General features: G+C 41.3%; 1 protein-coding gene across 1 annotated transcript in view; it reads left to right on the top strand.

The window, feature by feature from the left end:
* AGBL1 (AGBL carboxypeptidase 1) overlaps positions 1-15,222 on the top strand; it is a 308,675-nt gene that overhangs the window by 207,880 nt on the left and 85,573 nt on the right. Inside the window, exon 22 of the mRNA XM_042471034.1 lies at positions 11,536-11,699. Coding sequence (XP_042326968.1) covers positions 11,536-11,699 — 164 coding nt within the window. The remainder of the gene's footprint in view (positions 1-11,535; positions 11,700-15,222) is intronic.

Here is a 15,222-nt window from a genome sequence, read left to right as displayed (position 1 = left end):
TCAAGAAAAAACCATGACACTTGATTGAATTCTATTTCCTCTCCTTTTTCTTTACACATTACCACCAACAGACTCACAGTTCTTTCACCACGTTATCAGGAGCAGGGAATGTGAAAGGGATTTCATTCTGTACATCACGGCGGGGCTTAAAGCTTTCCAGGGATGTGTCAGACCTATGTCAGTCAAGCACAAAGTGAAGTGGGTATGTCTTGCAACAGATGCAAGACAACAGATGTAGGATGGCACCTGGAAGGAGGAAATGCTTGGATGGTTCCACCCTGAGCCAAATTTCGAGGTGCTACAAAACAAACGGGGTTTGGACATTAAAATTTTCCTCACTACTTAACATGATCTTTTTTTTTAAAAAAAAATATTTTAAAAAGGTATATACATTTTGTACAAGAAATCAGCTCTTTCATATCTAGAGGAATTGTAACAAAAACAAAAAAGACAAAGATTAAGAAAGCCATAGCAAACAATTACATTCACATAAATGATTAATGCGTACAACACACATCCAATCTCATTTGGAACTTCATTATACCTTCCATCTAATGATTCATATCTGTATTCTTTTCATGAGCATACCCTTTTAATTTGCCAAATCTAATGTCAAATCGTCCTTTTAGAGATAACATAACCTTCATTTACAGATTCTTTCATTCCTTTCTTTAGCTTTCCCTTTCCCTTCGTAATGGGTTTTCTACTTGTAACATGTTCTTAGCATATTCCAACAGGATCTAGATTTCGGTACTGGATTTCCATCTGTTTTATGTGGGAAACCATAGGGAAGTTATGGTAAGAGGATAGAGTTCAACTGTACTGCCAAACCTGCCATTACCAATTCACCCTAGCCAGTGTTTTGACCCACACTTTCCAAAGACCCCAATCTCCTTCCTCTTCATCCCAACCCATATGGAGATCCCAAACTTATTTTCAGAACCCAGATCTCTCCTTGAAATATTTGCTCATAAGTCTTTGCTGGAAGACACAAATGAATGGGAGAAAGCAAGGAGAGGGGGGAAGAAGAATCCCAGTTTAGTAACTCAGCTGGATTTTCTTTTGGGTCACTGGCTGAGAACAAAGCAAAGCGCAGGCTAATATGCATGGGCAGGGGTAGCGATGCGGAGAACTGGTGCATTTTTCTCGCCAGATAGAATTGTACTTTACAATGCTTTCAGGGCTTCCTACATATCCATCAGACATCATTTTTTCTGCCTGTGTTAAGAACATTCCCTAAAGCTCTCCTGAGAACATGCAACCCCTTGTTCTCTTTGCCAGGCTTATTTCAGAGTGTATCGTAACAGATTACAGAAGTGTGGGACTGTTAAACATAATGATCGTTTTGCCATTATCATTTTCTCTCTCTTTCTCTCTCGCACTCCCTTTGACACACTCTTCACACTGTCAGTCTAATCTGCACCAGGAGTTGAAGTGCATTACCCTGGTGCAAAGCCTTCTGGGTAATCCTGTGCTGCAAATTGCTCTTTTGGGGGAACTGGATAGTATTAGGTTTCTTGCACAAGAAACATCAGAGAGAGGGAGAGAGAATAAGAAGATGATGCAAAACCAACTAGAAGCGATCTGTTCTTCCCCAACTGTTTATTCTCTGGAATTCAGAACAAATGCCACAGGCAAAGGTTTAACACATTTGACATTCAAAACAGGGAGCAAGGACACATTTTGCTCCTACTCACCCTCAGTGGATTGGTGCCATAAAAGGAGGAGTGACACTGGAGTGTCTTTTCTGATCTCTCTGATATTTCACTTGAAAATGTCACTATTTTAATAATAAGAGCAAAATGTGTGTGGGGGGGGGGGGGGGGCGAAGCAGTTGGGGAAAAATATGTGCTTGATGGTTTTGCCGGCACTTCTGTAGAAATATCTGCAGGAAACGTGGGTTGCGCTCATCTCAAAGAGCATCTGGTGCCTCCTTGAAGCACCGGAAAGGAATAATCACACGTCACAGAGTATCTCTGCGTCGCGCCAGTTTCCTTTATCCATATTACCAGAAGAGTCAATTTGCATCCTATACTAGAGAGTATGCTCTGGCGGTACAGAAACAACAGAATGCCTTGTATTAGCCACATAAGCAAGGAGCACTGGGACAGTATGGCTCCCAGTCCTCATCCATAGGGAGAGAACAGCTGGGTCACAGCCACATTGGTGCAGTATCAATTTTTAAAGTCACTAAGGCCCTGTACAGATGGACAGGAAGGGGTGGCAAGACACCTTCCCTTTCTCCCCCAGATCATTGTTGTGGCAACCGTACGGGCGCAACAATGATCTGCTCAAAAAAGGAGCTGTGAAATGCAGCTCCTTTCCACACCGCTGCCAAGGTGCCATTAGCGCCCTGTAGTGGCATGATGACGTCTCTTGTGTGCCACCTCATTTGGATGCAGCACACAAGGCACGTCATTGGCACGTGCACTGTGTGAACACACATGCATCAAAATGGTGCCCAGAGAGCACAGAGCATGCAGATACTCCGTTCTCCTGAGCCCTAATTTCAGCCCCAGCATAGCACCTTTTGCCCGTCTATAGCCATTGCCTGAGACTGAACCTGCTCCAGGTCATGTAGTTGAAACCTTTGGGTTTCCTATCACTCACCTTGTCATTTTACCCTTAAGATCCCTCCCTGACTCTGGTACTTAGCCCTCAAAGTGACTATTATAGTGGACACTGTGCTGGTCAGTGACCATAATAAAGATGAACTATACTATAGCAAACAAGTGGCACTGTTGATCAGTGGCCTTAGTGCAATAAAGAGTGGCTGGTTTTCTCTTTCAGTTCTTCAGTATAAACAATTAGACACAGTTGCAGAACATAAGAACAATAAATATACATTATAGAACAAATAAGTTGAACATGAAACCATCCATGGGTTTGACCACTCATGTATCATCACACTCCATATTATTCAATGGTAGCATGTACATAGACCCATAGAATCATAGAGTTGGAAGAGACCTCAAGGGCCATCCAGTCCAACTCCCTGCCATGCAGGAACTCACAATCAAAGTACCTTTGACAGATGGTCATCCAGCCTCTATTAAAGAAGGAGACTCTACTACTCTCTGAGGGAGTGTGTTCCTCTGTCGAACAGCTTTTACTGTCAGGAAATTCCTCCTAATGTTGAGATGGAATTTCCTTTCCTCTAGTTTGAATCCATTGCTATGACTTTGTGCAAGGACCTCCTCCTTTTTTCAAACCTTATCAAGAACACTTACAATTTTTAAAAATGCAGAGGGAGATAAGGTATCATGATGAAGTATGATTTGGACTTTGGGTGGTCCCTCTACCTACACTTGACACATTTGCTCTATGAGTAGAAAATGAGTGGGATGACAGGGAACTACATAATAGACATGTTGCCACACTGCTATTCATCAATCTCTGCTCAAGCATATAGAGCTTACAGGATGAAAAGGGTCATGAAATCATTACCTGGGATATTACCTGACACACAGAAGGTTGTCCTGATGCTCTGTGACACAACACAAGCTCAAGAGGGCCCTTTATGGAATTAAACGGTGGGGGGAAAACATAAGCCTCACTTCAATGTGGTCTATAATTAACCTGTGGATTTTATTAAAGCAAATAACAGAGACAGGATTCATCAAAAGGGTGAGAGATTTGCATTAAGTGCCAAATTGGTAGCTTTGGATTGTGAAAGCCAATCCCTCCCACATGCATATTTTTCAGTCCCGTGAAATGCTACTCCTTAAAATTAAATGTATGCCTATATTGGAATTATTTAGCACTCATTCTGAATTAGGACTATACAGTTCAGAGGCACCAACTCAATGGTAAAGGACATCCCTTACTAGGGATGGAAAAAAAAAATTTGAACAAATTTGAAGAATGGATGGCAAGCATGGTTTTCAAGTGTCAAGAAGAATCTGTGATGAGACGAATCTTGAACCAATGGGAATCTTTGCAATTCTGGACTCATTCCACACCAAATTTGCAGGTTTTCACATTTTCTCTGTAGAAAAAGCTACATGCTGTGAAGAAAATGCTATAACTGTGGGCTTATTCTGTACCTGGTTTTTGCACTAAAAACAACTGTGAATTCATTTTTTCACAGAATAAGTGAATAGGCTTTGAAAAATATATGGTTTTTTAAAGACTTTCTTGCAGGGGGAAGAAAAGGGCTAAGCTTGAAGGCTGGTGACCTTTTACCAGCCAAATTTGACAGCACTTGGGTATCATGCAATGAAGAAACCAAATGCAACTCAGATTTGTAGAAAGCTATTTAATGACTGGATTCAATAGCTATTAAGTATTGTATATCTCCTGGTGGGAAACATTTGACCCTAGTGATTTGAGTATTGGACTATGACTCTGGAGACCAGGGTTCGAATCCTGGCTCTGCCATGAAAACCCACTGGGTGACCATGGGCAAGTCACACTTTCTCAACCTCAGAGGATGACAACGGCAAATGCCCTTTGAAGAAACCTACAAGGAAACCCCATGATAGCTTCACCTTAGGAATTTCATAAACTGGAAACAACTTGAAGGCACACAACAACAGCAGCAGTTTTATATTCTCTAGTGGGAAACATCTGATCCTTTGGGATTTCAGTTCCCAGAAGCCACTGTAGGCAATCATTATAAGTAGTGGGAGTTGTAGTCCAAACATTTGCAGTACCAAAGGTTCTGAATGAGTGGTAAAGGGTCTGTGACTGGTTGCTTAACATATGTGCAGATGCATAATTTTAGTCTTCTCCCATTTGTTGGGCTTTACATGTTTTTGTCTATACCTCCTGTCATCTCCATTCATTTACCATTATATAATCTATAATATCTTGGAGGTTAGGAAAGGCTACTTTAATATGTATGTCATAAAGGAACTGCCGAGAATCATGTCTTGTTCAGGTCAGGGGGCATACTCTCTGTTCCTCCTGCCCAGAGGTAACAATTGTGATGCTCCCCTTCTATGGCAAATATTCACTCCTGCCACATCTTTTGTCCATTGTTTTGCATATCAGAGGGAGAGAAAAGATGGGAAAGGGAACTAAGGACTACACTTCCTGCAGCAGCACAAAGAAAAACTCTTGTGTGCTGCGCTTGCAGATCCTTGAACAATGCCCCATGCCATACCAATAGACCTGGGAAATAACATGGCACAAACAGTGCGAAAATGGTTCCTGTGGCTTTTATGATCCCTAAGAACATCATTTGGGGAAATGATGAAGAAACTTAATTAATAAAAGCCCACCGTCTATGAGCAGAAATAAGATTAACGTTAATAATAAAAAACGATAATCTACCTGGGAACTGGAAAATTGTAATTGCTCTGTCTCTGGTTAGCTGTCCCATCAGGGCCTCTCCATTGCTTTGATAAACCTCACAGCTCAAAAAAAAAAAAAAACAGCTGGAAACTCTTGGTTGGAGCATCCTTGTTAATACCTTCGATTCACTTCAAATAAGGAACAGGGTTTTGCTTTGTAACTCGGCAAGATCATCAGACTCTTGGTCCTTTTTGATTCTCTCCCTTCTCCCCGACTATATTGAAAGGTGACTAATATTATTTTTATTAATTTAGCAGTATCGTTGCACACAGCACTTGAAAGAATAATATCCTTGCCCTGAGGTCCTTACAGTCTGAAATTCAAGGCGGTAAGAGGGAGGCCAAAGAGAGAGAGAGAGAGAGAGAGAGAGAGAGAGAGCGTTCTTTGCTAGATACAGCAACTGTAGAGGAAAGATTTGAAAGCAGCTTGACTGAAAACCAAAGAAAATATGCCAGGGATAATGTTTTTTTGCAGAGCAAATGTGTCTTCAAGAAAATGGCTGGCGAGAGATAAAAGCTGGTGGTGGAATCTGTTTGGAAAGTATTAGAGAGCAACCTTGGTGAGAGATTCAGGGAAGCAGAAAGTCATTACTTAAATGGGAATCAAGAAACCAGAACTACGTAAACAAGTACCGAGAATGGTCTAATATTTGGTTTCTACATGTCCACAAAACAAACCTTTTCCATTATTAGACAATTGCCCTCCAGGGAATCCATCAGATTGGACAGAAATACCTTAAAATTAGGCCTTTGGGTATTGGCATAGCCAGAAAAGGAACATGACTGGGGAAATGTTCATCTATAAATGGTGTGGGTGGGATGTGTTTGTGAAATCCAAGTAAAGGAACAGCAAAATCCAGAAAGTCATTGACTAAGCAAGGATGTTAATGGGAGTCTGAGAGAGACTCGCCAATTCCAGGTTTGAAATATTGACCTCCAATGGTCAGCAGAATAATCCAGGTGTTCTCTCTAGGGAGAATGCTGTGCTTTGTGTTCTCCCCCACATTTCCAGCCAGTCTATACATGTATGCATGCTGAATGCTCTTCGCATCACAATAACTATACACACACTCAGTGGTAATGCCCTGAGGCTGGGTAGAAATAAATTGACAGTCTCCTTCCCCACTAATTCCATCAGTAAGATCTCAGATAGCATACTAATAGAAGTCATTCTTAACATTGCAGAAGGAGAATGTGGAAGCTAGCTGCAACATTCATAATAACAGGCAAATGCCTGCCACCTTTCCCTTTGCCCAAGCTGGCCTCTCTGCTCTCCTGTCTTCTTCGTAAGTGTGTAGCTGACAGCACCTGCATAATCTGTAATGTTTTGGAATAGGGAAAAGGGGATGTATTTATAACTGATGGCTGAGATCCTTGTGTCACAAGTTGGATTAGATCAAAAGTAAATGGAGCTTTTCCAGCCAACCACCAAGCTGAAAATTGGCTTGGCTTTTTTACAAGCCAATTTGAATTTAAATTGAAATCAGTGATCACTTTCATGAACCTTGAAACTCCTCTTCCTGGATTCCCTGCATCTCCTCCTTCCCATCTATTTCAAAATTCTCTTTTCCTTTTCATCCTATTTCATATCTTCCACAGAAACACACCAGGACACTTGTGGTCAAGCAATATCAGAAAGGGGTTGAGATGGCAAAAGTTATTAATAAAGCTAGGAGATAATGCAGCAGTTTGCTTTTGCTTTCATTTACTGGGAAGGGAAAGACCTCAACACTCCCTTCACCTTGGCTGTATCCACATTGCATAAATAATCCACTTTGACACCACTTTAAGTGACATGACTCAGTGCTATGAAATTATGGGAATTGTAGTTCTTTAGAGGCCTTCAGTGGCAGCTGTAATGGATGGAGGGGTTTTCATTAGCTGCTGGAATCATTCATTCATTCATTCATTCATTTATTCATTCATTCAGTTCTGTATTCAATCTAAAGTGCCAGAAGACTCACTTGTTGTGTGTAGAATGGCACAATCTCATTCAGCCCAATAATAAGAAGGAAGAGGAGACCCTAACTTTTATTTTTTAATGGATGCTGAAATGGAAAGGAAACACCCAAAGTGCCATGCTGACATTTTGAAGCCACTCCATGATAATACTATATCTCACTTTCCTTGCCATGTCTCGTCCTGTAAAATCTGCAGTTTAGGGAGGGAGATTTTAGACTTCTCATCGAGAGAGCTAGCCTCTAATGCCTTCCCAAATTACAACCTCCAGGATTCCACAGGGTCTTCATACAGCAATGAAAGTGAAATATAGTGCTATAATTGTGTAACATGGAAGGGCCCACTGTGACATTAATTGGAGCTGTTTGCACCAGTGCTAGTCATCAGTTTGAATGAGCCTTGTGTGAGGAAACACTTTTGACATCCTTAAATGATGTGTTGTGGCTGCGTACTTTAATATGCAATGTAATTTTGCTTACCACTATCTTGGGTCGGGGTATTTAATGGGGCTCCCATATTGAAAAGTGGATCCATTTTCTGTATCTTCAGTGGTTTTTTAGAAGAGGAAATTTCAGTGGTTGATGCATGGCACGCAACTAGGTAACCAGGAGTCTTTGTGTAGTTGTTAATTGTCCTCAAGTTCACTTCAATTTGTAATGACCCTATGAATGAGAGTCCTCAAAGTCATCCTATCACCAACAGAGTCATGTCGCTTGGGTCTTGCAAACTCAGGGCTGTGTCTTCCTTGGAGCCTCTTTTCTCTCCCTCTTTTCCTACTGTTTTCCATTTCACCAAGAACTATTGTCTAATGAGTCATGTCTTCTCATGATAGGTCCAAAGTACATACCTCTCATGGTATGTCCCTCTTCAATACAACCATCAAAGCTATAGCAACCCTGTCTGGTTTTCATTCTGGCAAACGTAGATGTCTGTCATACAAAACCAATAGAAGAACTGAAACTGAAAAAGCAACTTTGGTGGGAGGTTGTGTAGAACCCAAGGGCTGTACTTTCCTCACACCATCCTAAACTGAGAGAGGGAATCATATTGTTTTGTGGTGAGAAGAACCCCCATCATCAGTTTTCTCAACTAGCATGCAATGGTTTTTCAAGTCAGACGTTACATTTTATCCCCACTGCTTAAGCAAATGTTGCTCCTGGTCAATCTCAATCCAGTGCCGATGAGCAAACCTGGCATTGATCCTGTGAGAGCTCCAAAATGCACATTTGGAGGCAATGGGGTCAAGGTGGTCCAAAGCCGCCAAGAGCTTGTGGATGCTTTCTTGTTTTTCATTTGTGCAGCCAAAGTCGAATTCTTGCCACCTCAGGACAAAATAAACCCTCACTGTAAATGAGAACAGCTTTGTGACCTGATGAGAGTAAATGAGGACTCTGCTCCTGTTTCATGTCAGCCTCTGAGTTTTTCAGAATTCACTGTCAAAAAGAATGAGGAGAACCAAACATGTTCACAGTTGTCTGGTCCAGGGTCAGTGTTGCTTTGCTCACTGAAACCAAGCCATACCAAGGTGGAAGAGTTCACCTGCTGGGGTTTTTAATCACTTTTAAAAAGTGTTCTGGCAGCTGGATTGATTTTGCTTGAACTGGAGAAGTTAACTTTTGTGTATATTGTGCTGGCTTCATCCTGAGTGAGACCTGATGACAGACATGTGGATGCTGCCAAGACCAGCACAACCCCCTGCTTCTTCCTCTTTTCTCCCATGTAATGAATAGAAAAATTGACAGATGCCAATTCACACTTCTTCTCCATCCCAAGCTATGCTAGAGGGAGCCAGTGAAGCAGGAGAACGTGGAGTTAAAGATGGATAAAATCTACTTGTCTCTGCTCTGTGTTACTTTAGCATTTTAAACTCACAATTCAGTTCTATTGCTAGATTAATCTACAGGCATATCTCTGTTATCAAAGCCTCTGAGAAAAAAAGCTCCTTTTACAAAGTCTTTTTTTCTCGCTTGTCCTCTGTTGCTGTTTATTTTTCATTTTTTAAAAGCAGCATTAGCTTTGGGAGAAGCATAGACTTTCAGTATTGGCTTGCAGCAGTGCAATAAAGCACAAGCTGGGAAAAGATGAGGTTCTGATCTACCTAACCCTGCTGTAGCTGTGTGTGCCTGCCTGCAACAGGCAAGGGAAACAGCAGCTGCCTCCAGAATCCCTCACCAAATTTGCTTCCACAGCAAAATAGAGAGAAAGGGGGAAAGGAAACAAGTCTGCCACATCAGCATGTGAAACTGAGATCTAGAAGTTTGGCCACCAAAATGGAAATCATAGGGAAAGATTTTAAAAATCAGAATGAAGACTGCAGTGAAGAAATCAGAAGACTAGAAGAGACAACAACGCTTAGCAAAGTTGAAGACAGTAGACGATGCCACAGCCGTGAGCCTGCAAGGGTGACTTGGAGGTCTTTCATTCATAGGCTTGCCATAAGTCAAAGCTGACTTTATAGCACTTAACAACAGCAAGAACAGAAAGTACAGTTGGCGCTCCTTATCCACAGATTATTTTTATCCACAGATTCAAGCATCTACGGCTTGAAAATAGTCAAAATTAAAAATTCCAGATAGCCAAGTTTGATTTTCCATTTTATATTAGGAACACGATTTTCCGTTTCCTTTGTATCTAATAGGCTTGAGCATTATCGGTATCCATGTGGGGTCCTGGAACCAAACCCCAGTGGATTCCAGGGACCCACTGTATGACTGAAAGAACAGAAAGCATATGGAAACACCCCATCAAAATATTTTTCTCGTGTGTGAAAATAATAAGAAAATCTTGATTTTCTACACCTTAAAAACAAACAAAAAACCAAGAAACAAGTGCAGTTTACATTGCCAAAATGTGATGTATGAATAGATCACATTTTAGTAATGCAAATTACGGACATGGCGTGATTTGAGGTGAAGGAGATGCTCTTGCCAGTGGGGCCATTCTTTCTTTGTGTGCCAGAAAGCCTCTAAAACCTGAATAGGATGTGGGCCTCTCTTAGGTGTTTATCTTGTAATTGCTTTAGTATTGATTTTTTTAAACACTGCATAATTTGCTTATGGGCTCTTTGCCCTCTCTCCTGTTCACTTCTGCTCTGGTTAATGATTACAAGGGAGTTTATGCTTTCTTGGAACCCTAAGTAGGTGGAAGGAGGGAGCAGCATGGCACACTGGCATGAGCCAAGATATTACTATGCTCAGATGGGCAGTTCAAAGGAACGTATGATTAGTTTTCAGCCAGTGGAACAACCCACTAGATGTCCTTCCATTTGAATTATCATTAGCTTTGGCTCTGGAGAGGTAAATAACCTGAAGTGGTCTAACCTAAGCTCTATTCAGGCATTATTTAAGTGTACAGAATAAATGTGTCACAGCAGAGGAGTTACCTTGGCTCTCTTCCTCCCATGACTATTCTCATTGCTCTCTGCACATAGAGAGTGACTTCATGAAGGGGAGAGCTTCTTCTTTCCAGATACTGCAATGCCTAGAATGCCTTCACCAACATGGCCACTGGGAGTGTAATCTGAAGAGTAATTTTGTTCATAGAAAACATAATATTGCATATTAAAGGATAATACTGATCCGTGTAGCCCAACATTGTTGACCCTGCTCTGACTGGCAGTATAATTCCAAGTTTTCTGGGACAATTCCCCCCCCCCAAGTCTTGGCTGGAGTTCCCTGGTATTACGAGGTGGTTTCCCATCCAGATATGAACCATGCCTGACCTTCAAAGGTGGCTGGTGTCTCCTATGTCAATGGGATGGTGAGTCTACTCTGGATTTAAAACTGATCTTTAAAGGTGCAACACATCTTTTCTCCCAAAGAGATTCAGCACCTTGAATAGTTCATTTAATAGTTCAATCTGGAGCAGGTTCACTGTCCTGCTGACCAGCCACCACTATTGATGCTATCCTTAGGACTTTGGCACAGCTTCCAGTCTCTTGGGACACATGCATCATTTAAACAGCATACCTCCAAAGAGAGCCGAAGCAGCTTTATTTTGCCCTGTCTGTTCAGGCCCTTACTTAGCTTCTAAAACCAAACTGAATTGGGGTGTTCAGGTTCAGGTTGATTTTATGGTGATTAAAAACCCTGCTTTCCATAGATAAAAGAGCCTTTCCCATTTCCACTCTCTATATATTCTGAAGAGGTGACAGGTCGAGAATACTAGTGCTTTATTTCCTTTGTTCTATATTTTCTTCATAGTTTGAATTAATGTACAGATTAGTGCCTTGGTCCTAATTTCCTCATCCGCTCTGAAGGTTTCTCCTGTTTTGCAACAGGGTCTACAAATCGGGACTTGTGAACTGGAAGAGATGGGAGCCAAGTTCTGCCTTGGACTCCTAGTTCTGCAGCTTAAATCCTTGCCCTGCAGCAAGAAGGTGATGGCTCAGGCAGCATCTCTGTTGGATTTGGATGAAGAAATCACAGACCTCCGGGCGCAAAGGTCAGAACGGCAGCAATTTATTATGGAAAGTGACAGCTCTTTATTTTCAAGACACCAGGCAATAGAATCATGCATTTCCTCTGTGGTGTAATATTTGCTCAGCAGCGTGTCAGTCTTACAGTACCTTGATTTGAAATTGGAAGTATAGAAAGAGATTTTTTTCCCCCTTGCTCTGAATTAGGTAAGAGGTTTTTCATTATATAAAGGCATTAGAAAACTTGGCTTCTGGCATAATCATATTAGTTGTGTTCGCTCGTGATGGAAAGTGGAACGAGATCATATCCTCCAATGTTTCACAGGCAGGCATAGGAAGTTTTGAACATTTCTGTCTCCTCGCAGAGTGGAAAGACTTTGGAGTCCATGATATTAAGCTGGAGTGTTTGTATAAGGGATTGGATGAAATTTCTAATGGATAAGGAGAGAGTGAGCCTGGTGCAGGACTGCTTTAGGCAAAAGTCAAGACAGCAGGTCTTTACCATTCTAGGTACAAAAGATGAATGGATTGGTAACTATACTTTTACCCTTCAGCAATAGTGATGAGGGAATATGCTACACTGCACCTAATGCAGTGATCTGTGTTAGAAAACACAAGGGAGGCTGCGTCATATACAGCAATCTCCTCCAACACCTTGCTATTACCTCCTGTCTTCTGTCATCTCATGTAGCTGCTTCAACTTGCCTAATTGTAGGACCAGGCCTGGAGGAGGGTTCAGAATATAAATCTATTGCTAGGATGTGAAGGGAGAGAGGGAGGGTTCTGGTAGCATCTTTGGGACTGATATATTGCAGTGCAAGCTGTAGTGGACTCCAATCTACTTCATCCTATGCATCAGACACATCTGATGAAGTAGAGTCCATGAAAGCATACGCTAAAATATATCACTATTCCTTCTTATTATGCAATATAATCACATGACCATCTCCTTGAAAATAGGATAGGAGGGCAGATTATGCATGGTGTTCAGGATTCGCGAATAAACCTCAGTCTTCTGCTAAACAGCTTGTTAGAATCTGATGAGGAAAGCTGTTTATTATATCCCTCTCTGATGACATACAGGTGACCAAAGTCCATACACACTGGGGTCTCTTTCAATTTGTCATGTGTACTATGTTGGGGCTTGGACAGATTCACTTTGGAGCAAGGCCAGGACATCTGTAGTCATCAAAACAAAGTTTCTAGTTGCTCAGGACAAGCGTGCAAACATGACCCAGGCCAGAATCTTTCCTAAGGATCAGAGCATGTCACTAAATCAATTGTAGCCTTGTGGGGTAATGAGGTTTCCTTATGTGATACCATTCTTTATGTGGTCACTCCATCAGTCTGAGTTGGAGGTAATGCCCAAGCTGAATGCTTATTTGTTAACCTCTAGAGTCTAGACCACCTCAAAGACTGGCCAAAATGGCTGAAGTTCATACTGGTTAAACTTCATATGACTTCTCTAACAATCAAACTAGCAGATTTTTGGAAGAGGATGCTCATGGTGTGGGATGGGGATATATGTTTATATGTCACAACATTCAATTGTCTTCCTTTATCAATTTGCGTTGCTTTTTTTATTTGGTGATTGAAAAGTAAAAAGGCTTAATTTGCACGTCTGACTGCCGTGGCACACATTTCCGAGGAAATCCTATTGTGAGTGGGAAAATAAGTTTAGTGTAGGGAATATGTATTCCACTTAATGTCTAGTGTGATGTTATACTGTCAAGTGGCGGCAATAATATTTCCTTCTACGCGCACAGATTAACAGGTCTGCAAAGACAACAGTGCTTTCCACAGTCCATGGATCGAAACATGCCAACTAGAAAACAAAATGTCCTTTTTCTCTGCTCACATATGGCTACCTCAAATTAATGTCTTTTTTAGAGCAGTCATGAAAGGATGCATGGCAGCTTGCAAAGAATTGTCCTTCATACAATAGGTCTTTTACTGAAATGATCTTCATTCTTTAAAAAAAAAACAGGAAAGAAATATTAATTATTTATTTATTTCAGGAATAGAAATGCCCCATAATTTATGGTGGGTTTCCATTCTCTCCCTTTATAGGTGCTTTAACAGCCATTAGCACCACCTGTTCTTGATGCGGGAGACCATATTTACAGTCTTGTTCATCATTTTTAATGTTTATAGGGGGAGGGAAGGAGGGAATGGTCTTAAAAATAGAGACATTTCTTTAGATTAGTCATGCTCACTTGTACATGTGAGTGTATAAATGAAGCAATTACTGCGTGCTCCAAACACCGATCGTGCCACGGACAGCCGCCTGACAAGCAATCCGTGTGTCATTAAGGGGAACCATTCAAGCCTGGCCAGAACGATGGATTCCAGGCATAAATCAAACCTTGACTTCAGAACCTGAGCTGCAGAAACCTTTGAGTTAAAATAACTTTGCAGTAGGAAAGGAAAATTCAAACACCTGGCAAAGCGGAGGGATTGGATAAGGCAGACAGGTTGCAGGGCAGATCATTTGCAGGGCAGGGAGACGGTCAAACTAGTTCAGAATGAAAAAGTCCCTGACCATAATGAAGAGTGGAATTAAGTCCATCATCATCACAAAGATGTTTATCACACTATGCTCTTAAAGAGGTACTATTCCAGTGTGACTCCTCTAGCAGCCTCCTGTTGCATGCTGGGATTGGCAGTTTTAAGGAACTGAATGTCTCTGCCTGAGAATTCTAAATACCCCTCCTTAAAACTGCCAATCCCAGCATGCAACAGGAGGCAGCTAGAGGAGTCACACTGGAATAGTACCTCTTTAAGAGCTCGTCTGATAAACACCAAACTTTGGTTTTAACCCAAAGCAGAATTGAACACCCCAACATTGAAGTATTCCTTATATGCTTATCACTTTTGCTATTTTGACTTTATATTAACAGACTTGTGCCCAATGGCTTTTGGTTGAAAGGAGATATGGGGAAAATATATTTAATAATAGCAAGACAATGTATTTGTATAGGGGTTATTTTGCTCAGTGGGAGAAGTTCTGTACCCAAAAACTCCATGATGCACAGCATTATATATTAGAAGTTTCAGTATCTGGGTCAAGTCCAGATTTTCTGAGGGACAATGTTTGGGTTTTATGTTAAAATTCATAGGTTTTAAATCCAAATTTAATTCCAACTAGAAGAGAACTAGTGTATGTCTAGACTAGCCCCCCAAAATTGTACTCACTTTGTAGCTGCTGCAACCTGGGCACACAATGTCATCAATGGTCATGAGGGAGAATGCTGTCTAGATTGCAGACAGGTAGATGCTTTAGGTAAGGGGTACCTTACCTAAAGTACCTGAAAAGTACATATGCATGAAGTCCTAGATAGGTAGTAAAACCAGGTAGGCTACCATTTGGAATTGGTGGGTTATATTAATCTCAGCAAAATTTCTGCAGCCTTGGTGCACAGTGAGGAACTTAACATCAGCTAGTAAAGAGACCATGAGGAAAGACCTTGCATACTTAGGATTCAGGTCCTTTCCCTCACATACCTAGCTGAAATAATCTTAGACTGAAAGGATGGAGAAAACCTGTAG

Source organism: Sceloporus undulatus, chromosome 6, assembly GCF_019175285.1.
Source record: "Sceloporus undulatus isolate JIND9_A2432 ecotype Alabama chromosome 6, SceUnd_v1.1, whole genome shotgun sequence".
Classification (NCBI taxonomy): domain Eukaryota; kingdom Metazoa; phylum Chordata; class Lepidosauria; order Squamata; family Phrynosomatidae; genus Sceloporus; species Sceloporus undulatus.
This window is presented reverse-complemented; position numbering and strand designations above follow the sequence as displayed.